General features: G+C 41.3%; 1 protein-coding gene across 1 annotated transcript; it reads left to right on the top strand.

Annotated features, from left to right (window-relative positions):
- The first annotated feature begins 525 nt into the window (after positions 1 to 525).
- rhpn1 (rhophilin, Rho GTPase binding protein 1) lies at positions 526 to 27065 on the top strand. The gene is made up of 16 exons (XM_030049663.1): positions 526 to 720; positions 934 to 1030; positions 12094 to 12209; positions 18963 to 19091; positions 19734 to 19809; positions 21418 to 21495; positions 22029 to 22153; positions 22594 to 22760; positions 23193 to 23380; positions 23491 to 23647; positions 24207 to 24335; positions 24417 to 24611; positions 24696 to 24772; positions 25163 to 25309; positions 26209 to 26361; positions 26749 to 27065. Exons 1-16 carry the CDS (start codon positions 701 to 703, stop codon positions 26956 to 26958), a joined length of 2064 nt encoding a protein of 687 aa, XP_029905523.1. The 5' UTR covers positions 526 to 700; the 3' UTR covers positions 26959 to 27065.

Raw genomic sequence — 27065 nt, forward strand, 5'->3', positions numbered from 1 at the left:
CATTCATTCTTTACAGCCTTTCCCTAATCTTATTCTTCCCTCTTAATCTTAATCTTAAATTATGCCTAAATCTAACCCTAATCTTAACTCAGCCCTAATTCTAACCTTTTCTTTAACCTTGACCAATAAGTCGGAATTAGCTGTGTCCCTCGTGAGGACCATCCAAAATGTCCCTATAACCCCAAACGTCCTCACAATAACAGTGTCGTCTCAACATGGGTCCTCACAAGTATAGCACACACACACACACACACACACACACACACACACACACACACACACACACACACACACGCCACAGCCCTCGCGTTGCCATAGAAACGCCCCGCAGAAAGGAGGGGGTGGTCTTACGAGACTTCCAATTGGTCAGCGCAGGCCGTCTGTTGGAAGTAATCCTCGCGTTGATTTGTCAAAAGTAGCGTCGATCTTGTGGAAAAGCCTCTGATTGGTCAACTTCGACATTTTCGGCCCGCCTCTTCGAATAAGCTCGCGCTGCACAAGTGGAAGAAAGCGAGCGGAGGAGGTGGTAGCCTATCATAATGTAGTGAGCAGAAGTTGTTTTGGATAACAGAAGTTTTCTGGATTATACACATGACCGTTGGAGCTTTGAATTCCCCTGGATTTTTTTATTTCTTCAACTGACAAAAAGACTTTTTACGACATGTAGCGACTTCTTCGCCGCTGGTGTCCTTGCTTCACGATGGAGGAACCTGCGACAAGGCAAGTGGTAAAAACCCCGACTAGGTAACTAGCTAACGCTTTGGGTGCGATGATGATGGCTAAGTCGCGACTTATGCTATCTCCTTTGTAAGCTTTTGCAACTGAAAGCTGTCACTGTAATCTAGGGCTAGCTCAAACCACGATGTCTTGGTAATGGCACTTTTAATTATGAGGAAATTAATGGCAAAACACCGACATGGACGTTCCCCGCAGAGAACTTGAGCTGTCCCTGTCAGACGCTGCCTCGGACGAAGAGATGCCGCTAACATTATCCACGGCAGAGGGGAGCCACGGTGGGAGCATCCGAAAGGTGAGACACCTATTGACACACACACACACACACACTCAAACACACCCTTAAGATGTCCTTAGTTTTGTTTAAAAAAACAAAACAAAACAAAAAAAACAAAAAAAAAAACAAAAACAAAAACATTTACCGTTATAACTTCTTAATTATAAGTTGGAACCCCTCCATTTCACGTAATTGAAGATTGAAGACAAATGACTTAACAAAATTAAGATTTTTCTCAGGGGTAGGCCCGATCTTTTCTTTAATTCGACCTAAGGGGCAATTAAGGCTTTCGTGATATCCCTGAATGTAGCATTTCCGGAATAATTCAGAAATAATATTACAAATTGTATAAAATTAAGGTAAAACCAAAGAGGAATTAATAACTGTTAATTACTACGGTCTCCAGAACTAAGTTTAGGTCCCCTGAGAAATTACATTAATTGAATATTTGAGGTGCGTTTTAGTAATGTCCATGATGTAAGTCCAAAATGTCTTAATCCGTGCCTAAAACCCCTTATTTTTTGCCGTGTCCAATTAAGAATGTATTCAACTGCTAAAATGAGGGGATCCTTTTTGTGGCAGCACTTTTTTGCTGACTGACAAACACACAAACAAACACACACACACACACACACACACTGCATGGAACAGCAAAAATCTTGAGCTAAGGGTATCACACTGGGATTCGGAAACCCCCAGGGGTGCCTGATGTTGTCCCAGGGGTACCCAGCCACATGAGGAATAAATTAACTTACGTAGAAATTATCCCAATCACAAAATGTATGCAGATGACTATTCCAATCATAGGCTGTATTCCATCCTCTATAATCTCACCTATAAACAATTCAATACAATATCAACAACAAGAAAAGTCCTCCCATATGGGGCTGCCTGGGCGTCCGTGGCCTGATGTGTGGCTACTTTTGTTAGCTCCCGATTCTTTTGTTGAAAGCCCAAGTACAGACCGGAGTCAGTCTTCTATTTTCTGATGCAATATTTATTATGGTCACATATAAAGCAAAGCAGCGCTGGTCTCAGTGTGACAGAGCTCCCACAGGATCTCAGTCAAAAAGCGCCCCGATATCAGGAAATGATACACATTTATGTTCTTGGGCTTGGGCCTGCCCCGTACATAGGTTGGACTTAAACGCAACCGAGAATAATTGGCCAGTTACCCGGACATGGACAGGCCAACCACTGTCCATGCCTTGTTTCTAGAATGTGTGATGCTATGTGTGTGAATGTTGACTGGGCGTGTATCTAATGCAACAGACCTAAATAACAAGATAGAGAAAGTACATCTGGCTCCTGCTGTGTCTGTCCTCTGCTTAGCAGCCAAGCTGCCCTGAAATATGTAATACATTGGATAATGCAAGAAACATTGAACTATACGGCCAATTGTAACAATCCCCCTTTTGACATAATTTTATTATGTCAACAAAACTAGGTCAAAATGTTATTCTTCATTGCGGTACCGCTTTAGGCGGAAAACCAGCCAGTCAGCCCCCCCAAACTGCCAGTGATTCCCAGCCTAAATAAGCAACACAATCAGGCATCGGGTTTTAATGCCCCCTTTTGGTATACTCTTATTTTATCAGCAACAAAAACCCATAATTTAAATCTTAAGCAGAGGCATATGTTCCTACCTTCCTAGCAACCTATATGTCAGCAGATATGTGTAAGCTGGCTATGTGTAAGTGTTATTAGCAACTATCAGCAGCAATTCATCTTGCACAATTTATGGAAAACAGTAAACATTTCTATGAAAGCCTATAAGTATCACGCCCCTATGTGTATGCGAGTATATGGTTATGTATTAGCATTAGCGTATATCATGTGTCTATGGGGTTCAGGGATACAAAAACGGTCTTGGTCTTCATCGTAGTCGTCTTCGTCCAGGTCCACTTCAGTCTCGTCCTCCCCGGGCTCAGGGAGGGAGACCACAGGAATCATCTTTCTGGGGTGTTAAATTAATCTATAAGGAGGTGGTGCAGGGAATTTATGCAGAAACTATCAAAATTCTCCAATTTTCGAATGTAGATCAAGCCAATCAGCTAAGGGATCCCTAAATGTTCTGCCAATTCTTCTGATACGGTCTTTAAGCTATAAAGAGCTCGAGTTATAGAGCTGTCTGGTGCAGTATTGTCTGGGATGAAGACGCAACAGTCCTGAGGAGCATAACACACACACCTCCTTTTTTAGCTAAGAGGAAATCTAGGGCCAGTCTGTTCTGGCAGGTCATTAATGAAGGAGCAGCCAATTGTTTTTTTAGATTTTTATTTGTTCTCCATATATTCAAACCACCTATGACATCTTTTCAGATATTCTGGTTCTTGATTTCTAATTCTATATGTGATTCTTTCCATTTCTAAAATATTGTTTACTGTTAATTTCCATTTATTGAAAAGAGGTGAAATAGGTTTTTGCCAGTTTCTCGTTATTTGCTTCAGAGCTGCAATTCTAAGTATCCTGAATAAGTATTTGTCTCTCTCTATTGTAAGCTCAGCTTGGGTTATTCCTAAAATGATGCATTTTGGTTCCACTGGCTTTTTCTGAAAGGTATTGATATAATTTCTAAGTTGCAGGTATTTATAAAAATTTGACTGAGCTAATTCATACTTATTTGATATAGTCTCAAATGAGTCAATGTCTTTGTTGACAAATAATTGCGAGTATATTTGCAGTCCTTTTGATGCCCAGACCTTTAGCACGCTGTCCATTTTGTTTGGTCTAAACTGGGGATCCCATGCCATTTCTCTCAGATAAAATAAGTCATTGTCTATTTTATATCTTTTACAAACCTGTTTCCAGTGGTGCATCGTAATGTTAGTCCATTTGTTTTGTCCTTTCAATTGTGTAATATCTTTTTTTCAATGAACAGTAAGGTCTTTATTGAAAGTGGCGCTAGTTCTTTTTCTATCTTAAACCATTTGGCTTTTGTGTTATTGTTGGTCCATTTCATTATAATGCTAATTTGGGTGGCATGGAAGTACTTTTGTAGGTCTGGGAGTGCCAATCCACCATGTTCTTTAAATCCGAGATTTCCTTTAAATTTGTCTGTAACCTGGTTACCTATACATATAACCTCACATTTACTTTCGTTGATTTTATACCCTGAATGGACCCTATATTCTTTTATTATTTTCATTAGTTCTGGAATTGAATGTTCTGGTGACGTAAGATATAACATAATATCGTCCGCATATAGTGCCAGTTTATGACATTCTGAACCTATAGTTACCCCTTTTATCTTGTTTTGTTTCCTTATCACTTCAGCAAGCGGTTCCATGCATAAAGCAAAGATAAGTGCAGACAGTGGGTCCCCTTGTCTTGTTCCCTTGTGTATATGGAAAAATAAAATGGCCACAGGACCCTATCGAAGGCTTTCTCCGCATCGAGTGTCTTTACTATTTTTTCTGAGTAATCGATGATGTCAAGTGTGCGCCTTATATTGTCTGATAAGAGTCTATTGGGAATGAAACCAGACTGGTCATTGTCTGTTAAATCTGGCATGATAACTTTAAGTCTGTTGGCTAATATGGCTGTTAATATTTTTTTTTTTTTTTTTTTGGCCGGTGTTTAATAATGAAATTGGACGATAGAAAGATCTATCTGTTTTATCTCTTCCCTCCTTATGGATGACAGTGATTACAGATGAATTCCATGTTGCTGCCCAGGTTCCCGATTCTAACGCAAAATTATAGGCTTTATATAAAAGGGGTAAAAGCAATCCTTGAAACTCTTTATAAAATTCATTAGGGTAGCCATCGTCTCCTGGGCACGTCTCTTTTTTTTAATATCTTAATTTGATTTAATAGTTCCTCTTCCGTTATTTTCCTAACAAGTTTGTCATTTTGTGTTGGTAAAACTTGTTTTAGCTTTAGTTTCTCAAGATATGCCTCAGTTTCTTTTGCATATACTTTGTCATTATCATCTTTATTTAATGCCTCATAATATTTTGCAAATGCATCTGCAATTTCATTTTTTTCTGTTAGGACTTCATCTGCATCCAGATTTAACTTGGTGACATAAGATTTACTTTTTTGTTTCTTGAGTCTGTAGGCTAAAACTTTCCTTGATTTCGTTCCTCCATCATAATGTGTTTGTTTAGTAAGTATTAAGGATTTCTCTACTTCTTCTGTCAGCACTTTATCTAAGTCAGCTCATTTCGTTTTCAATTGTTTATTTAATTCTGGATCATGTGATTTTTTATGTTTGTCTTCTAGTACTTTTATTTGTGATTCAAGTTCTGTCTTAGCTTTTTCCTGCTGTTTTTTTCTTATGATGAGTATCTAATTATTTCTCCCCTTAAGACAGCTTTCGCCCCTTCCCACAAGATTATGCTATTAATATTTCTTCAGTATCGTTTAGTTCTAAGTATTCACTTAGCGTTTTTTTTTTTTTTTTAACAGTATCTTTAAAATCTTCATCTTGCAGAAGTGAGTTGTTCATCCTCCACAAATTTTCCCCTTTATTGAATTTAGTTTTACTGTTAAGGTAACCATTGCATGCTCCGATAGTATTCCTGTTCCGATAATGCAGTTTTTGACAGTTGATATATCTTTGTTAAACATGAAGAAATAGTCCAATCTATTATACGTGGCGTGTCTATTAGAATAATATGTATAGGCTTTTGTTTTTGGATGTAAGGTTCTCCAGACATCTATTATCCCCAGTTCTCTACACGCTTTACGTAGGACATTTGCAGTTTTCTCAGACCTATGTTTAATCCTTGATGTTGAATCCAGGGTAGAGTTTAGGATTAGATTCCAGTCACCCCCATATCAATAAAGTCAATTACTATCTTTCAGGAAGCCTCTGTATCAGAAAAACTCCCCAGCCCTTTCCGCTCTCTCTGAGCTTTAATATTTTAATGTGTTGTCATTTTATAGCAATTCATTATTCTTTTATTTTCCGGAATCCAACACATCTGCATATTTTCCTTCATAACCCTGAATTTATTTATGTTGTCTAAATGTAAATAGCCTTTATTGCAGTCTGTCACACAACTTGTTTCTTGCAAGAACTTTCCATGGAAAGTGGATGGTTCTAATATTTCCAGACTATGCAATCTGAACTCAAATTATGTGTGTGCATTTCATGATTCCAGTAATTCAAAGGCCTATCATTTAAAGCTGCTATTAAAGGTGGTGTAAATGCTTTGTGTGTGTGTGTATGTGTGTAAAATAGAGAAAGAGAGAGAGACAGGCCCTGTATCCTGTCCATGGTGCGAAATATTTAGTGATATCCTTTAAATGGCGTTGTCGCCAATGTTATGAGATAAGGGCTGTCCCTTTTGAGCACGCACAGTGACCTCCACCATACGCTTGCTGACGTAAGTACATAAGTACTTCTGTTGTGTGTGAATGCTATGTTATTATGGTTTAACTGAGGCTTCGGTCGCTTTTAAACTGCTTTTCATATATTTTTTTTAATCTTGTTGTTAGTTGTTTCTCCTTTATTCTTCTGATGAAACGCTGGAAATGGAAAACCCCCATAATTTTGTTATGCTTTTGGCATAATGACAATTAAGATTTCTGATTTCTGATATCTGCCGCATTGTTGCCTCACGTCCATAGTCTCATGGTACAATATTCAAGATTCAAGATCCATCTTTGTCACATGCATGAATGTACAAGTACAGCAGCAGTGAAATGCAATGGTAACAACCCCAGCACTGTGCTAGTGAAATAGATAAAAATAGAAATAAAATAGAAAGTATATATACACTCCTATATACAATTATGGCCATCTCCGTGTCTAAGTGTGTCCCAGTCAAGGTCAAGTGTCCAGTCAGTGTCAGTAGGAGAGGTTCCTAAGTCAGTCCGAACCTCAGTCAATGTTCTGTCGTCTGGGTCCTGGGACAGCACACAGTGGGTCTTGTGTATCCAGTCACTTAGCCTGTCGTCTGTTAACCACACCTTCCCACAGTGTGATGTAACTTCAGCCACCTTATATGGTCCCCTCCATCTCCTTTTTGGTGCCCTCTGCACCTGACTATGGCAACCTGATCTGGTTCATGCAGGGCATAGTAGAACCATGCTGTGGGGGCGGATAAATGTCATAAGCATATTGTGGAACACGGAAGTCTGGTGGTTGTGAGTAGGTCGGACAACGTGCAGCCCAGTGTCTGTAGCCTCTGCATGTGTAGCATGTATCATCTCTGCCTGGCCTTGATTTGGGCTTGTGATCGTATAGTTTGCCTCGCCAAACGTTTTTGAACCAACAAGGTCTGTTCTGTTTTACCGCCTGTGAATGAGGGTAGGGTGTTAGTTCCGGGTGAGGGCTGTAAGGCACCTGAGGAGGGGGCTGCACAGGGGGTGGCACTTGAGGAGGAGCCTGTTGGAGAAGCTGTTTAACAGATGCTTTATTCTGTTTTTCTTTATCTCTTATCTCCCTTAGTTGTGATTTAACCAACTGTGTCTTAAGAGAGAACAAATCTTTTTTCTCCTGAATGCGTTGCTCAAGCTCATTATCCAGGTATTGAGTGACATGGGCCGCCCACATGTGATAGTTCATGACAGGCAGTCCTACCACCTTTTTGAGTGCAGCTTGTGTAGACGGGGGCACTGAAGCCTCAACTGCTCCCCTAAATAGCAATTCAAGAGTCTCATTGTCAACAGGATCTTCACCAGTTCTGTCCTGCCACATTTCCCGTACTCTAAGTAAATACGCAGCCCCTTTCTCATCCTCATCAGGTGGGATGCGACTCAACTCAGCTGACCGCATCTGCACCGGAAACTTTTCTCTTATGGCAGGCCAAAGAGAATGAACCAAGTGACTCAAAGGCACATCGTCTGGGTCTGCATCAGTCAGACAGTGTTGCTCTATTTCTCTCAACATTCCCAAGGACGTGCAAGTTGCAAACACACGTCTGAAATCACCCAGAGCAGGGACTACGCCTGCGCATGTCTCCAAAAATGCCTTTATCCAAGGCGCGCCCCCTTTGTTGATGTCAGGCAGCTTGGTCTTAATCAGTGTTGTGTCTAGTAGAGAAAAGGGCGAATAAGAGGTAAAGGTGCGGCCTCCAGTGGTGGTTGCTGTCACTAAAGGCATTTGATGGTGACGACGATGGGTGTCTGAACAAGTGTTAATGTTGCCATGATTATGCCTGTGAGGGTGACGTGATGAATCAACAGATACTCTCCCATCACGGAGCCCTCTTCGCTCAACAGCAAAGGGTGCCCCATGTACAGTGTTGTCACCACCTGCAGCTCCAGGGCTGTTCACGTATTCATGTTCAGACGGTGTAGCGTCTGATCGAGATTGTTCTGTTGGGGGCTCAAAGGTATCAGACAAAACGACTGAACTAGGTAGCTCTACTTCTGCCATAGCAGAAGTGGTATTTGGAGGCGTGCTAGTTGTTTTCGAGCTGGTGGGTTCACTTTGAGGCATCTGGTGTTGGATTGCTTCCAACATCGCCCTTGCCTCAGCGAAGGGAGGGGGCGAGGTTGTGGGTGCCGGAGCAATCTCAGTTGCTTTTGGTGAAATTGTTTTGTCTCTGGGCCTGGCACATTGAGTCTGAATTGTTTTTGGTTTGGACGTGTTATCTCTAAACTCGGCACAGTGTGTCTCCGGAGAAGTCAAGGTCTTAACTGGCACCTCGTGCATGGGGAATTTAACTTCTCCCAAACAACACTGGCAATTAGGCAGAAATGTTTCTGTCCTTTTTGCTTCTTTTTCTGCCCATCCTCTTTGCCATACTCCTGTCTCATGAAATTTTGCTTTTGCCTCCTTTGTAGCTTTCTTACGCCACCTCTTTACTGTTTCTAACAGCACCGACCAGAAGGAGCCGGGTTTACAGTCCTTCCATTTGTCAATAACCTTTTGCAACATCATGAAATATGTACACGTGTTATTCAGAGAGGGTGAATGGCACAGTGCCCGAGTGGGGACCCGATTAAGAAGCTTCTACACGGAGCCTAGTGCTCTGTGCGCTTAATCGCTGGGGGTTCTCCCAGTCTAACCACTCGTTTTAATTCACCACCTCTGCAACACCCTAAACTAAAAAATCCCCGTTCTAATCTATTCCAATGCCCCCCTTTCAGAACTACTTGAGATCTGTGTCAGTGCAGGAATTCTCGACCAGTCTCAACTGTTCGATACACTGCCACATGCACAGTAAAAACATCAATCAAGTAGGAAACCACCCCACATTGGTATGAAAAATAACAAACTTTCCCTGTATCCTTATTGAACCTTAGGCCTGTTGTCTACAGAAATACAGGAAATTTCACCTAGTGGCATCAGGATTTTCCCCGACATCAGAACCTTTTCCCAACATCAGAACCTTTTCCTGACATCAGACTTTCTCTGTTCTCTGGTCTCTGGTTATTTGGCAATAATCCGGCATCACTTTAAGTGGAAACTCTAGCGTCCTATAAAACCTTTAGATTTTAGAATTTAAATTAGAACTAGGACACTTATTCACCTTCCCTCACGTGAGTCTATGTGTTCATACTTTACATGTGACCATTCACTTGATAACACAGTTATTTATTTTCCCATAATTTTAGGCTACTATGATTTTAGCGAATTTAGCGATCAGAGGGTAGCATTAATCAGACAATTTAATTTAGTATGTCCAATGTGCAGAAATTTCAGATGGAAAAGGTTTTCTGCTTTACCTTTGTTTTAGGGCCCTGGAATTGTCTGAAAAAAGTTCTCCTCCAATCGACTCCGGCGGTCCTCAATCGGACACGGTCTCAGAGTCAGTCAATCCGGGTCACGGCACCAATTGTTAGCTCCCGATTCTTTTGTTGAAAGCCCAAGTACAGACCGGAGTCAGTCTTCTATTTTCTGATGCAATATTTATTATGGTCACATATAAAGCAAAGCAGCGCTGGTCTCAGTGTGACAGAGCTCCCACAGGATCTCAGTCAAAAAGCGCCCCGATATCAGGAAATGATACACATTTATGTTCTTGGGCTTGGGCCTGCCCCGTACATAGGTTGGACTTAAACGCAACCGAGAATAATTGGCCAGTTACCCGGACATGGACAGGCCAACCACTGTCCATGCCTTGTTTCTAGAATGTGTGATGCTATGTGTGTGAATGTTGACTGGGCGTGTATCTAATGCAACAGACCTAAATAACAAGATAGAGAAAGTACATCTGGCTCCTGCTGTGTCTGTCCTCTGCTTAGCAGCCAAGCTGCCCTGAAATATGTAATACATTGGATAATGCAAGAAACATTGAACTATACGGCCAATTGTAACACTTTGGTGTCTGTAACATGAAAATGTTTTATAACCTCTGACACAGAGGTAAGGGAAGTGGTGCTTGGTTTGATTCCTTGTAACTGTTGGCTGGATACGAGTGGGGAGAGTGAAGTGCCCTTTTGGCTTATACCGGGACCTGAGTGCTAATTTCGTACCACTAGCATGTAAGTGTGAACTGGTATGACAATAAAGTTCCTTGAATCCTTGAATCCTTAAGCAAGGCACCTTAACCCAATACCTTCAGCAAGACTAGGTTTGTACAAGACAGCTTACAGGTGTAAACATGCAAAACTGACTGTGTGAATGTGATGCTGGGTGTTGCTGGAAAACAACATGCACACTCAGCCAGAGTTGCCTGGATAATAAAAAGTTTTTAAGAAAGCACTCACATACAAGCTTCAGGATTTATCCACACAGATGTCAAGCATCGGGTGCCTCCATGATGGCAGAGCAGAGGTGGTACTGGGAGCACAGCCAGAAGCCTAATCCACACAGGCACTCTGAGGATTACTTGACGTGTGCTTGCTAAACAAACACCTTAACTGGGTGAGAGGGAATGAGAAAGATAAAGGGAGAAAGTAAAGAGAAAAAGAGAGAAGATTGGCCTGGAAGAGGTAATGGAAGGAACCAGAGGGATAAAGAGAGGGAGTATTTGGCATGTTTACAGTATGGCCACTTCATTTGTCATGTTCTGGTACATTTGGTTACTCCATAAGTGTGACACAGTGGTGCATTGTATGATAGGTAGATGATTTTATTCAACAGGCATCTAACAGTAATGAGCTGCAGGATGGCTGTGCTTGTGGTGTTAGATAGATAGATAGATAGATAGATAGATAGATAGGTGTAGTTTATTGATCCCAAATTGGGAAATTCTTGTGTTACAGTAGAATGTTCTGTGGACATTGCACAGGAACAGTAAAACACAAAACATACCTATTAACACTAGAAGAGCAAAATCCATATCTCTTCAAAAATAAACACAGCACATAACAAAGTAAAATGAATTCGGTCAATACAAAGAATATAAGAAAAAACCTTCCCATACACTTTTAGTATAATAAAATATGTCTGTTGAATATCTCTGTCTAATCTCTGTCTCTATAATCGCAATTTATAATGTAATATACTTTTAAGAGGCCTTTAAATCTTTAGAAAGACGTAAGGCTTTGACATATTACTAGGTCCATTTTCTATTAAAATATCATCCATTTGAGGAGAGGGCTTAATGGTTGCTTATGTCATACTGCTTTCCTCTCCTCTCCTCCTGAGTTACATCTCAGACATGACATGCTCTTTGATTCCCACATCTCTGGCATGCAGAACAAGTAACATGAACAGTGTTTTTCACTGCTAACTCCAGTTGATATAGAGCGCTGTGTGGCATGGCTGTCTATGTGTTTGTGTGTGCATACTGGACACAGTATATACTGGACACAGTATATACACAATAGGTCATAATCAGAGGACCATAAAGGTCCTCTGATTATTCTATCAAGCGTCAAAGTCAACTTTCAAAGTTAGATTTTTTTGGGACTTCATTTCATTCACACTTTTAGTTGAAACGCTAAAAACATGATGTGTTTAGGGGAAAAAGCTATCCCTACATTCCACGGTTGAAAGGATGAGCTGGTTACATTATGAACAGCTTATGGAAGTCCTCAGACAGCCAATTGGCTAATTTGTTTATTGGCTAATAGGCTAATTGGGTGTTGTGCTCATACTTAGTCTTATGAGTACACTTTTGTGACATTCAGTAAATGACAGAAGTGCCTCTCCCTTGCTCTGTGTCACTTGCCCACTCTTGTTGCTGGCTCTCTCTTATTTGTTTTTTCTTTTTTCTCTCATCCTCTCTTCAGGGATGTGATCCCTTTGCCCAGACTCAGCGCAGTAAACTGCAGCACCGGCGAGCTCGCATCAACCAGCAGATCAACAAAGAGATGCGCATGAGAGCCGGGGCAGAGAACCTCTTCAGGTGAGGTTTCTGGGATGGAGTGGGGTGTTGGGTGGGTCTCCTTGGGTGGGAGTAATACTGAGCAGCGCCCTCTTATCCAGGTGAGAAGGCATCTAAGACCCTTCTTTTTCTCATTTAGGCTCATCTTTTGTGCACAGCTGCCACAAAATCAAGTTGTTCCATGTATAGAAAGTGATCAACGCTGCGTCAGATGTGCCCATCTCAACATGTCTGTCATTTGTGATGTGCAAGACAGATAATTGGCTGTCTGGTTTCTACACTAGTGAACTTGGCAGCCTTTTTTGCTTTATTTTTCTCCCTCTTTTTTCCACAGTAAGCTGTGCTTTACAAGATCATAAAACACAGTTGCATTTCCTGTTTGACCCATCCTTTGGCCCAGTTGGAGCTGTTGCAGACTGGTCTTAGTCTGGTCTTAATTTTACTACTTAATCAAGTTTAAATGGTTTAAATAATATCCAATTGCATATAAATTAAGACTGATCCAAAGGTCAAAGTGAACCAGAGATGTGTTCCTGCATGAGAGGTTATCAGCAGAGAAAATTCCACATCAACACTGCATTTGTAATTACAGTGCAGTGCAATTATATTTGCTTTGACAATTGTACTTTATTTATTTGGCAATATCTTGACACAAGATCTGTCGCTGGACCAGTGTCAACAAAATTACATTTGATTTAAAACAATATTGAAACAAGTTGATTTTCATGGGAAATAAGAAAAAATGTCATCTTACCCTATCAGCATTTTTTCCACTTGCTTTAAAGAACAGTTTCACTGACTAGATGGAAAGGTTTACGATGGATATTTTTTGCTGTACAGGCCTGAATTCATCAACCATTTTAGAGTATACAATCTAGGAAGTTGTGACCCTTGCCTATGTCACTTATTTTGATGTGAAAGATAAAACTTTCTCCCAGATCAGCTTTCTTTCTGTTTGACATAATGGTAAATGCCATTCAGCTCTCCTTTGCCGTAATTGTTCTTTGTTAACTTGCTGTCCGAGTCAGCTCTGTCATTCATGTGGCAGAGTCCTGCACTGTGGCTCTGCGGTCCCAAAGGCTCCCAGGCCAGCCCCCCAGCCCTGTGGTGGGAAAAGGTCAGGGATCACCCCCCTCCAAACACAGGCATACACCAGCACCACCCAGTTTTATGGCTCTGTTTGTGTTCCACTGTGTGTGTGTGCACGTACATCTATGGGTCTGTCTATCCGCTTTTGTGTCTTCTCTAATCATGGTGTGTGTGTGTGTGTGTGTGTAACTGTAGCTGTGCACACACCTGTTTTCCTAATGTTTTCCGTACTCATGGTGTAACAGCAGTGCTCCATCCTGACAGCGGCATGACTTTGCAGCATGTTCACCGCCGAGGCTCTCCACAGACCATACAGAGCTCCACTGGCCTTGAGTTTTAAAGCAGCCAGCTGTCATTCAGAGAGCGCAGCACGAGTTTTAGAAATAGTGGCACAACATCAAAGTGTGCGCTCTGAGAACATTAGCGTCATCTTTATCCCCTCCGGTCTCCCAGCTTCTCTCTGTTCTCTACGTCTCACTTTCTCTCCCTCCCTATTTACTCTGTCTCTCTCAACTGTTTCTCAGGCTACACTGTTCATCATTCACTCAGCAGTAGGTTAATATAATATCATGTGTTTCTATATATTTGCACCACTCTTTTATCTCTGTTAACTTGAGAGTAGAAGGAGGCAGAGGAGGTGGTGATGTGGTGGTGACCACTTAATTAAGGCCCGGAGCTACATTCTGCTTCTTTATTGTTGCTGTGTCACAATCTAATAAGATCAATGCAGAAAACTACAGTGCTTTTAATTAAAAGACAACCACCACCACCACCACCCCGTGCCTGCCCCATCACACTTGTTTGGCTGCAGCTAATTAAGTTTTGAGAAGAGCTTAGTCAGGGAAACATTATACATATCATATTGGGCTTGTTACTGAATTAGCAGGGATTTAGCCACACTTTTGTCAAGCACTGTTCTTTCTCTTTGTTCAGACTATCTTAAACAGTGATGACTTGAAGTAAGGGAAATAAAACAACTACTCCTCCCCTTCTATTGGGACGGCGGGTCAGAGAGACAAAGAGGACCCCCACACAGCCTGCCTCTAATCAACAGGCTTTGTGTCTGCCTCCCCTCCTGTTCCCATGCAGAGATTCCCAGCGGAGCCCCGGGAAGCTCATCCCCCACTTATTTGTCTGGCAGTGTTAGACTTTTTTTGTTTTTTGTTTTTTTTCCCCCTCTGGTCAGCTGGAATAGCACACACACACATGCACAAACACATTTGCACAGAGACACACACACAAACATGTCTTTCTTTCCCCTGTCTCACACACAGCACTCTTAAAATGCTGTGGAACTAGGTCGTGGTGTGTGTAGTGGCAGTAAAGGGGGGGCGAGGGGGCTTAAGACACTAATTAGAGATGAAGGGGGGGGGTGTAACTCATCAGAGCTTTTGATTGGCTGATGAAGACGTCATTTTATGTGCTGGCATGTGCTATGGGGTGTGTTATCTGTGGGAATCCAGCTCAGCTCACACTAACTTGCTCTAATCTGGACTGGAGGTTGACAGCATTCAGTTCAGCTCAAAAATATTAGAAGGGTCACTCTATGCCGCTCTGATAGTTTTGCATTCTTCTCTTCTTCTCATGTAGATATAGGCCTAGTGAGACAGAGTTTTTGCTCAGTCGCTACAGTGTGTTGAATGTGCGTGCAAGTGGGTGTGTGTGAGGGGGCTCTTTGGCAGCCCATTTAAAGCTGACTAATCAGATTGTCCTTGGCTTGACCCTAGCAGTGTGTGTGTGTATGTGTTTTATGTGTATGTGTGATAGAGAGAGAGAGAGGGAGTGGGAGAGATGAAGAGAGAGGTGAAGATGAGGTGGTCTAACAGCTCAGATTAACATTACCTCAGGGGAGTTCAAAGTTGAAGTTCAGCGGTGTGTCTAACCCCTGAGTTTGTGTGTATGCATGTTGAATGGATGGTAAGCCCAGTTTAAAAAGTGGATTTCTTTTGTAGTACTTTTATTGAGTACTATCTTCTCTGTCCACCAAAAATTCAGAGTTCCTGCAAGTCAGTATCAGTAATAAAGGCAAGTTTTAAGGGCTGTATTTTCTACAGTAATACATTCCTGCAGGGTTGAATGGGCGTGCCCCTTGAAGGGTAATGCTAATGTTGTGACTCATCTGTCCAGAAAAGATGGAAATATTCTGCTTGTTTGAACTGAAATAACTGCAGGTCTTACGCTGCTAGTGCCTGGAGCTATATTTTAGGAAATGTTTTTAATAACTGACTTTGCTGCTGACTTGATAAAAACTTAGACTTTGGAGGCTTGTAGTAGCAGAATTAATGTGAGAAAATCTGATGCCATTGCTAGCTAAAGCTCAGCTCACATGCCACTTTATCAGAGTAAAATGGCGTGTGCAGGTGGTTGTGTTCTGATTGGATCGCCCTCAGTGAATCTGATTTTTCTACTCAGGAGAAATCAACCCCAAAGGCCCCTCCCTGCATGGGAAGGACTTCACGTTCTCACATTTTCTCGATATTGTCTACATCCAGTGATGACAGTCAAAAACATTTGAATTAAAAATTTTCATTTAATTTTCGCCACAGGTTAGCCAATGATATTTGCTTGACTGAATCGAATAATAAATTTAATCCAAATTATTCTGGTATTGCAACATCTGCTTCATATTAGGGCTGGCCAATTGATTGTGTGCAATAATGTGTTTCAGTTTTAGCTTTCAGATATAAATCGTAGCATTTTGAAATCCTTGCTTGCTTTGATTTAATCTGCTTTAGAAAGTCCACTATAGGAAGCCAAGAGGTGGATATAAACAATGCAATAAAATTGTTTTACAAAACAGACACTAATGAATAAAATAAGTTTGTTTTAAAAAAACAAAGAGACTAGTCATTTAATAATATTTGATAAAGACTGAGGCTTTATTTAATGGCAGTTTTGAATTTGAGAGTTGAGACGTGATTGTCAAAAAATGTGCAGGTTCTTAGGTTTATGTTTGGCACGGTGAGTGAGTGCACCCATGACGTCAGGGTTGTCGTTTCATGTGGTCAGGGCATAACTTATGTCACATAGAAACAAACAAGTTAGCTATCAGATCCTAGTTAATTTTTATTCAGTCATTGAAATAGATTTCTTGCTGATGCAAAATGCATCCCCAGCAGCAGCCGGGTCAAGGTACATGTTGTGCTGTGAAGCATGAAAAGTTTTAGGTCCCCACTGGACAGTGGGGAACCATATTTTTCTGGTTTCAGATGGCATCAAAGATTAATTGCATGTTTATGGAGTGTTAATGTTTATGATTTAAATAAACAATGGCTTTGGAGACCGTGCTTTGATGTGCAAGTGTGCAGGCTGTTGCTCCATTGTGTTTGGCAGGCCACCAATTCTCTTTTGGAGTCTTGTGCCACTTTAATCATGTCATCCGCCATATTTTTGAAGTTGAGGCAGACCAGTAGCTGTGGTATGCTGCTCTGGTTACCTGTTTCCCTCTGGAGCGTCCCAGTGTACAAGCAGGAAGGTGAGAGCAGACAACACCTGGACATATGGAGGGACAGACTGGGACTTCTTTTTTCCTGCTCAGTTGTTGGTCCAGGGTGTTGGAGCGATATAGGAGAATCGCTGTAGGTAGTCAGAGTGAGAGAACTACGTTTTCTCTCTACAAACAGGCAATGATCTGACTTTGAACTACTGCAGTGATAAGCAAAGGCATTGTGGCTCCTCTTTGTGAAAATATAAGTAGACTTTAAGATCAAATCTGCCCATATGAGCACAAACCATGACTACTGGATTCTCAAAATCACACTAGGAAATAGTTATACCTATAATCGGCTTATATTGCAGATAGTAGGCTAAATTTCCACTATTTAATCATGAATGATATTAATATAATCTTGAAGTTGTCATACACATCTTTATGTGTTAATCACTGAAATTATTCTAAGGATGTGGGCCTGTTTGGTTTCCATGCTGTGTGTTTGTGGTCTATTGTGAAGAGAGCAGCCTCCCCCCTGACAATTGAAACTGCTGATGAGTATTGCCAGTGGACCATCATTACATCAGTCTGTCTGTGTGTGTGTGCGTGCGTGCGTGCGTGCATGCGTATGTGTATTCTTTGAGAGACTCCCAGCTGGCTTTAAACCTCCACTGACAAACGAGGCACTGTCATCCATCCAATGTTTAGCTCAGGATCTATTCATGTCTAATTTTTGGAGCTCCGTGGTCCAGTTACGTTCTATGTGGGAGGTGTTGTTTGTGCATGTAACTCATATGTGCCAGTGTGCCGGCCACTATTACGTGGCCCTTGGACTTCTCGCATAAAGGAGCCAATGAAAATGTATGCTTGCATAACTATGGGGATTTCCCAGGCCGCTTTTTCAAGCGAAGTCTATAGTCTATCGAGTTACCATGGTAACCCAGTGATGCCTCAGAGTTCCAGGAACATTGTGCGTCGGCATCAGACCCCCTCCCACCCATGCACACACACACACACACACACACACAGCAATGAGAGCTGCATTACTCACCACAAAGCCCCTCCCCTACATTTTAAAAGGAGTGGAGAGCAAGAGATAGAGGATGATGGAGGAGAGGGGGAGAGGTGCATGAATACATGAAAAGGAGAGGATTTGGAGTGGTAGGCTAGACCTTAAACAATGGGTCCATTTGTGTAGCTCTTTACAACTTTGTGACACATTCCCACATTTTAGTAAAACATTCAACAAATTCAACCCTCAAGTCATATTCAAGGTGAATCATGACATTTGGGATAGATATCAAGTGTGTGTTGTTTATTACTTAAAATATCCACATTAATTGATTCACCCCTGTAAAGTGAACCAATGTGGTTCCATGACCAAAAAAAGAGTTAAAGAATAACTGTTTTTCTTTTTTTTTTTCTCCTTTATAATCTCAGAATTTATTTTTTTTTTCATATTTTTTTTCTCTTAATCTTATGACTTCAAACTCAGAGAAATTTTTTGTTTTTCTCACAAATTTATGAAATAATCTCGATATTTTCTCTGAAATGTGTGAGTTTTTGTCTCTTAAATGTACCACTTTAATCTCAGAGAATGGCTGAGTTGTTTTTTTCTTGTAAATTTATGTCTTCTGATTTTTTTGCTCTGAATATTGCCCCACTCCGCCCCCACCCCAGCTCCACACAATGGCCCTAATACACTGTTATAGGGACTGACACTATGATAGCAAACTATTGTAAGAGCCCAGAGAATGTCTATCAGAGCTCAGTGAGGAACATCTGAGCCTAATAAAGGGAATTATTTGTGGAAGTTATGCAGGCGTACCCACCTTACTGGTGACAGATTTATTTCGTGCTCAGTGGCAAGAACTTGTTAATTATGCCTTTTGCCCTTTTTAACTAGCTTTGTGTTACTTTCGATATGAACCCCCAGTGTAGCACCAGGAACTTGTTGAGTCATGCCTTCCAACCTCGGAGCACAGGCTGCGTCATCACACATCACAACACGTTTCCAGGAACAATGGGCAAAAAACTGTTTTGAACAAGATTACCTAACCGGTTTTTGTGTGTTTTCTGATTATTGTTGTATCATATCTACATCCTTTATTATGCTTGGATCCACTGTCTAACTAAGCTAAAGTTTTTGTTTTTCTCACCTCAGGGTCTTTTTTTCTAATATTTGACTGTAAAAATTGACAGTATGTTGGATTAAATGGTGGATTAAAGCAGACGGATGCTCTGTTGTTCTTCAGGGCCACAACCAACAACAAGGTGAAGGAAACCGTGGCTCTGGAGCTCAGCTTTGTGAACTCCAACCTGCAGCTCCTTAAAGAAGAACTTGAGGAGCTCAACAGCAGCATGGAGGTCTACCAGACTGACAGGTAGGAAGCACACACACACACACACACACACACACACTAACTCAGATACACACAACCATATGTCATCACTATTTAGTATTTGCATTCCAGGCCACCCTCATTAGACTAACAAGAACTATAATTAGAGAAAACAAGCCCCTATTGCATTTTTGTGTTCACACTCTACACCCACAAAGTGTGTGCACATGTGGAGCACGTGTGGGTGTTTTTGTGCACATATTCATGTCTGCAGATTTTTGTGGTGGTTTTGGCAAATTTTGGAGAGCATATGGGTGGTGTGTGTGTGTGTGTGTGTGTGTGTGTGTAAGCGTGCATATAGCCAGGCACAGCTAGGAGATTTTTGTTCCTCTCTAGCCCTGGGTCTTGGGAGGGATAAATCCCCTGATTAGAGTGTCATTAATGACCCATGGAGTGTGTGCAGGGTCGTGTGTGTTGTGGTGGTGGTTTGTAGGGCCTTAAGGGTTAATACTTGGCTTTGGCCTATTAGGCGGATGAAGTACTGAGCAGTATGCCCAGTGGGTTTGTGGACAAGCAGATGGCAGGGCAAATAAAATGTGACTATAGGCCTGTATGTGTATTCATGCATGTAGATGTACATTTGATATCTTGAAGTTATACACAAATATAAATTTCTTTTCCCAGTGAAGCAGTCAACGTTCCCATGATCCCGCTTGGCCTAAAAGAAACCAAAGAGGTGGATTTCACTGTTTCTGTCCAGGTGAATAAAGTGCATCTGTCCATCTGTTCCCCTCTGTGACTCATCATCTTCGACTTCCTTCTCTGCTTCATTCCTTAACTATTTGTAGACCTGACTAAAAGAGTGGTGGGATATTACTAGTATTCAAATTAAAATAAAAAGGCATCACTGTTTTGAGATTATTTTACAAGCAGTGTTTCCATCTTTGACACTGCTTTCAAACTACAGTACAAGTTATTCATTCAAGACAGGAAAATTTGATATTAATGCAAAACCTAACTTGGTAGATTACTGGGTTTTATAGTCACCTGGGCTTTATGAGTCCACATGGCAGTGAAATATCTTCATTAGTTGCTCTGTGCTCTTCTAAGCTGCTAATTTCAAATACTGTGTTTTTATCTCTCTATTCACTTCCATACTGTGGCAAAACAGCTCCCAAAATAACAGTTTTAGCACATAAATGAATGTGAGGAAAGCGGATTATTCCAATGCAAAAATACAACATGTCCTGGTACTTGTTTTATGAGGAAATATAATGTCTCCTTCCTTGTTATTTTCCAATTTGAATTGCAAAGTAGATCTAGCAGGTAGTGTCTGCAGGAAATGACCTCATAGTAGCCTTGTGCCAAGAAGAAATGGCCTGATAGTAGCGTCACAAGTAATTTTAATTACACAAAAAATGTGTACAGGAACACAGTTTTACATAAGCATAATCTGCTTCATTTTTGTTTGCTTATCTGCTAAAAGTCTTATTTTGGGAACTATTTTGTTGTGCTATGGAAGAGAATGGAGGGATAGTAATAAAGTATTGTGGAAGACCAAACCAGGGGAGCAGGGGGGCAACTAATGAGGATATTTCACCACCATGTGGACTCATATCACATCCAGCAAACTACTCATTTTACATGAGGGTGACCAAGTTTTGACAAGTCTGCTCTGTGCTGTTTCTTGCATATTTTTCTTAAAGCGAATAATAAAAATGCCATGCAAAGATTTTTGGACGAGGTGAAGTTGTTTCAATGTAAATGCAGTTTACAAACCTTTAATAAGCAGTGCTATATATTTTCATCCCGCAACACAGGACTAGGGGAGGTTTGACATTCATAACTAGGGGTGGGAGAGTGTACACAACAAACACTTAATGTGTAGTAAAAAAAAAAAAAAAAAAAAAAAACTCTAAACAAAACACTTTTATAAACAGGCCCTTAAAAAAACAGCATCCTAATTTAAACATATATATAAGCAATATAAACATATTCAAGTTATTTTAAAAAAAAAACAACACTAGAGTACAAGATGCCTTGCAGGAAGACAGTAGATTATGTTGCATTAACGACAAACTGCTGGACCTGCTCTAATTGAAGTTGGGAATTTACTGAATTTATGGCCCTGCACCTATTCTATCCATTTTGAAGTAAATGCAATAAAAACAAAGCAAATGATTACCTGTGGCTGTTGGCTGTATTTGTTGATGAATAACACAAGTGAAGACAGCTTGATCAAACAATAGTTGATGATGGTAGCTGCTGAGCTACATGGGAGGCTTAATCAGCTTCGTTATTACTTTACTTCGTAATTACTCATAACAACTTTCTCATTATTATCTCACCTGTTGTCTTTCCTCTCTAGGACTTCATCTGTGAGCACTATGGAGAGGACAGCTCCGACTATGATCAGGAGATCAAAGAGCTTATGGAGCTCAGACAGGTTAATAAACATCCATTCTGCCTCAAACAGGAAAAAAAAATATGTTCACCTAGTGTATAATTATTTTTCCTCTAGTTAGTTTTTGCAAGTAGAGAGACATGGAGACAAGTGGAAAGCATAAAAGAAATCACTTTAAAAGTGGTGTAAACAAAAATTGGAACATTAACTTTAAATTTCAGCCAGCTTTCCATTACTCCATCTCTATGTACTTAATTACTTGTAAAATAACGGCAATAATGTTGCAGAAAATAGATCCTGGTGTGATCCAGTAAACTAATTCTGACATTTGAGGTTTGATGTGTTTGATATGCACCAGCTGGAGGAAACTTCTCCTGATAAACAATCAAAATTAGCCCTGGGAACATGTGAAAGCACCAAAACTATAGACACAGTCACCAGTGTCATAGAGTTGAACATAAAGCTGTGTAATCCCTAATTGTTAATTGCTAAAAGCTTGTAAATTGCTCTTGATTTTGTGTGTGTGTGTATGTTTTTGGATGTCTGTTTACACTAAGCTGTTGTTTTTTGGCCAGGCCATGCGTACCCCCAGTCGTAACCAGGCTGGCCTGGAGCTCCTGATGGAGTACTACAACCAGCTGTACTACCTGGACCAGCGCTTCTTCCCCCCACACAGGAACCTGGGAGTGCACTTCCACTGGTTAGACATACACACCTGTTGTCCGCACAGTGTTACAACAAATGGCTTAGGTTACACAATTCTGAAGTAGTAATGCACAATGAACGTTTACAGAATAGATGCCGAGTGGGAATTCATTTCGTTATTTTCTTGTTAACCATTTGCATTCAATCAAGTGAGCTAGAGCAAACCAGCAGTGGACATTTTGACTGAATGTGGCTTCTCTGATTGATCAGGAATGATATGTGGTGACTGAAAATATTATGTGTGATGCAATGATGAATTTCAGGAAAGCAAATGATTAGTCCGAGGACAGCCATACCAAGCCTGTGAATAGAGAGATTGGTTCTATGATTTTACAAGAAAATACAAGTTAACAAAAGATTTGATTTCACGGGTTGGTGACACAAACTCAAGTAGAATAGAGAGTGTAATTGCACCCCTTCTCATCTACCCTCCAGGTATGACTCTCTGACTGGTGTCCCGTCCTGCCAGCGTGCGTTGGCCTTTGAGAAGGGTAGTGTGTTGTTCAATATAGGAGCTCTCTACACACAGATCGGGGCACGGCAGGACCGCTCTGCAACTGCTGGCATAGACCGAGCTATAGACGCCTTCCAGAGAGCTGCAGGTACTGAAACAGCACACACAAGCTCAAGTCAGTATATATACCATATTGATATATACTGTACAGTTTATATAGCATATTATATATAGCATGTTTCATACAAGGTAAAGTCATTGTTAAAATGAACTTCAAATGAACTTAAATGTGTTTCAGAGTTGAAACACATTTAAAATAAAATTTAAGTATCATATTTTAAGCACATAAAATCTAATTGTAATAATACATAGTATATTAAAACAGAACAGCTATAACCCCTTTAACATATTAATATTTTCTGCTACTTGAAAAGTGACTTTATGTGTATCTACATTTTGTAAATATTTTTGGATTCATCCATTTTTGTTTTTGTTTGTGCACGTCCAATTGCGTGTGTGTTTCTGCATGTTTGTGTGCGTGTGTTCATGTGTGTGTGTATGTGTCTGTCTGTGTTTATAGGTGCATTTAATTACCTCAAAGAAAACTTCTCCAATGCCCCAAGTCTGGACATGAGCGGGCCGTCGCTCTGCATGCTGGTGCGGCTGATGGTCGCCCAGGTGCAAGAGTGTGTGTTTGAGCGCGTCACACTCACCACGCAAGACACACACTTCACCTCACAACTCCGCCTAGCACAAGAGGCTGCACGGGTGAGCATAATGACATTGAAGCAAACACATACACACATACACACAAGTCTAGTTGGCCTACTTTTCATATTGTGCCATTCTCATTGGGTACATACACATGCATCTCCCAGGTGTCGGATGTCTACTCGTTGGTGCAGCAGACGATGTCCCAGCCCCTGGTGAAGGACTATGTGCCTTTCTCCTGGGCCTCCATGGTTCAGGTCAAATCTGAACACTTCCGTGCTCTCTCTCACTACTACGCTGCTGTTGCACTCTGTGACCACACACGTGAGTACATCTAATACATCTAATCTAATCTACTTTAGTTCATCTGTTACCGATAGTATGGAAAATCAGCTTTTATAATTTACATTTGTCTTTCATAACAGCAGTTATGAGAGGATTAGCAAAAAAACAAACAAAATACAAGCACATATTTATCTTTTTTTTTTTTTTTATTGGCTATAGCAAAGACAACTCTGGTTGTGCTGGGTTTGACTTCTGCCTTTTTGCTTCTTTGCCTCCACTGCCAAACTGTCATCTGTCTGTGCCATGTGAAGTCCTGAAATAATTAACTCTTCTTAACTTTAGAAAGCACTCTAATCTGGCAAAAAGAAGTGAGTTTAGTTTAGAAATTGAACAGTGGAATTTGAATGGATTTCATTGGCTGAAGGCTCATGAAAAACATCACAGCACACTGATGTTCACTTATATTTTCAGATAATAAGTGGACAAAAAGTATACTGGGCTCAGTGTGTGTGGCTCCTGTTTAGGAGAATTGTGTGCACTGTCTGTGTGGGCTGTGTATACATACCTACATGTGTGTTTTGTATTTCTTGTTCTTTAGAGTCTGATGAGGAGGACGAGGAGGGTAATAACGAAGCAGATAAGGCTTTCCTTCAGTTTTATGTCAGTGCTCCTTCAGGGCCATCGCTCAGCCAGGTTCTGCGAGACCCAGAAGAAAGACGAAAACTGGGTGAGTGCACATACATGAGCAATGAATCACAAAGAGCCCTCTGGTGTCATAAAAAAAACTCTGGAAATTTTGTTTGTGCAGGTAAAGCCCACTTGCGGCGTGCAGTCATTAGACATGAGGAGGCCATGCGTGTCCATAGTCTGTGCAAAATCCTGAGGAAAATGGACATCCTGCAGGATGTGCTGTCCATAATGCACAAACGTTCTTTGGACAAGTACTCTGAGCTGGACCAGGAAGATGACTTTGATGAAACCGCTGAGGCTCCAGAGATACAGTGTATGTATCTTCTACAAACCATATAAGTTGTTATGACTGCATAATTAAATGACAGTAAGTGATTGTGGTTTCTCTTATTGATAGCTCAAACCCATCAGAAACCAGACATCACTCCACCCAACTTCTCTACGGTCCAAGTTACTGACATCTTTCAAAGACTGGTAAGAGAAACTGACTGCTGTGTTTCCTTTGTAATAATCAACTGTTTTGGCCCCTCCCCAGATGGGTAATGGCCACACAGTGATTTAAATATAAATCAAATTCAACATCTGACCATTTATTCAGCCAACCCTCCATAAAAAGGAACAATTGTAAATTGTCAATACTACACAACTGTCCTAACAACAAAATAAAAGCCATTCTTAAACTACAACAGCTAGTGGAAGTGATCATGGAGAGAGCCTAGGACCAAACGTGATTCTAACTCCTCCCAATTCCAACTTCTACAAAATGTTTTGCATTACTGCATCATTCAATTTTTATTAGTGAGTGGTATGATGATGATGATGATGGTTATGGTGACAATGTGTGTGTCCTCTTCCTTGGTGCAGGGACCCCTGTCTGTGTTTTGTGCACGGGCGCGCTGGGGCCCAGTGCGTCTGATCTGTCTTCAGAGGAAAGAGGGTGGCCTTGGCCTCACGCTGAGAGGAGATTCTCCTGTCCTTGTGGCAGGAGTCGTACCTGGCGGCTGCGCTGCGGTAAGACTCCATTCGTCTTTTATCGACAAGTTGAAACAATCCTGCTCACACACATGTATGGGTTCTGCCGTCCATCTGTCTGTCAGCTACTCACCAGCCCATATATCACCAATGCACAAGGAGGGAGCATTTTTACATTGTAAAGTAAAGTGAGGTGGTTGTTCGTTCCCAGTTGTAACAAGTTAAATCACCAAAGTCCAAGTTCTGACGTTCAGTGTGTTCATCCAGTGACCGACTTCACAGCAGACACACACCTACGGTATGTTACTGTTCTGAGATAAAAATGAATAATCTGCGTTAGTGAGGGGCGATATGGACTAAAAATTTTATCACGATAATTTCTGGCATTTATTGCGATAACGATAAAAGTGACGATAAAAAATATAAAACAATTCAACTCCATCTTTTTGACTACAAATCTATCACCGCATTCAGTCTTGAGAACCCCACAAATACTGCTCAAAAATAATACTTACTGTAGTCAAATACGCTACTAAACTATACCAATTAAGTTTAAGTAGTACACCTGTACTGCATCCTTTGTAATCACCGCTTTTTTGCAAACTTCACATATGACAGATGTTTGCTCCACGTCAGACTTACTGTAGCCAAACCAGTTCCAGATAATCGAGCTGGAGCCTCGTTTAGCAACGAGCTCTTCGCTATCAGCCCCGCCTTCCGCCATGCTTGTTATTGTGCTACACGTGTGAGCTGCCGGCTCCCAGCGGCAAGTGCGTTGCGCACGTAATTACATCATCAACAGGAGTTTATCGTTATTATCGCGAGATGACATATTCTTACCGTGGGGAATTTTTTTGACGATATATCGCAAACGATAACATATCGCCCATCCCTAATCTGCGTTTTACTCTGTCATTCTTAAATGTTTGTGTGTGAAGGAGGCAGGACTGAGGGAAGGAGACTACATAGTGGCTGTGGATGGACAGGACTGTAAATGGGCCAAGCATGGAGAGGTGGTCCACATGCTGAAGAGCTGCAGTGACAGAGGAGTGGAGCTCAGTGTCGTCACACTGCACTCACATGACACGCAGGTATGGGTGTGGAATACCAATTTTATGCCAAGTAAGGACATGTGACACTTTGTTTGTTTGTTTGTTTGTTTTTGTTTACCGGGGACCACCCACACTAAAAAACGCAGGTGGCGTGACGTCTACATCAGCGTCCCAGGACATATATTTCACTGCCAGGTCAACTGGTGTCACAATCATCCAACCCTACAGTGTGAGCATAAGATGATAATTATTTGGGGCTGTTGCAGGATTCAAAATGCAAGACTGAAATGCTGAGTAAACCTGTTTACATCCAGCTCAAGTCCAGGGTGGTAGTGCAGTTTTAAGGTAGCTTAAAAGGGGTACAAGGGTGTGTTGGCAGGAATGCAAGTGATTGCTGTTTACGTGTGTTGGTGTGTGTGTTTCCAGGTGGAGAGGAGATCTGTTTTGCTTTCACACGGCAGTGACAAAGAGAACACTCGGCAGCGTCTTCTCGGCGGAGCCAAGGGCCAGAGCTCCGCCTCTTTGCTCAACTGGAACAGGAAGAAGAAACGAGAAGGGGGCGGTGTGACTAAGAGACTAGGAAGCACTTTCAGTTTGTCGTTTGGAAGCATCCGAGACACTGAGGCGATGTACTGAGACAAAACCACGCCGAGGAACCACTCAGGGAATCACAGCGGCGGAGCTGCTTGTAAGAGCACAGGGCACCCGAGCCTTCTCTGTAGCACAGTGAACCACAGATGGTC

The sequence above is a fragment of the Myripristis murdjan genome, chromosome 4 (genome assembly GCF_902150065.1).
Source record: "Myripristis murdjan chromosome 4, fMyrMur1.1, whole genome shotgun sequence".
Classification (NCBI taxonomy): Eukaryota; Metazoa; Chordata; class Actinopteri; order Holocentriformes; family Holocentridae; genus Myripristis; species Myripristis murdjan.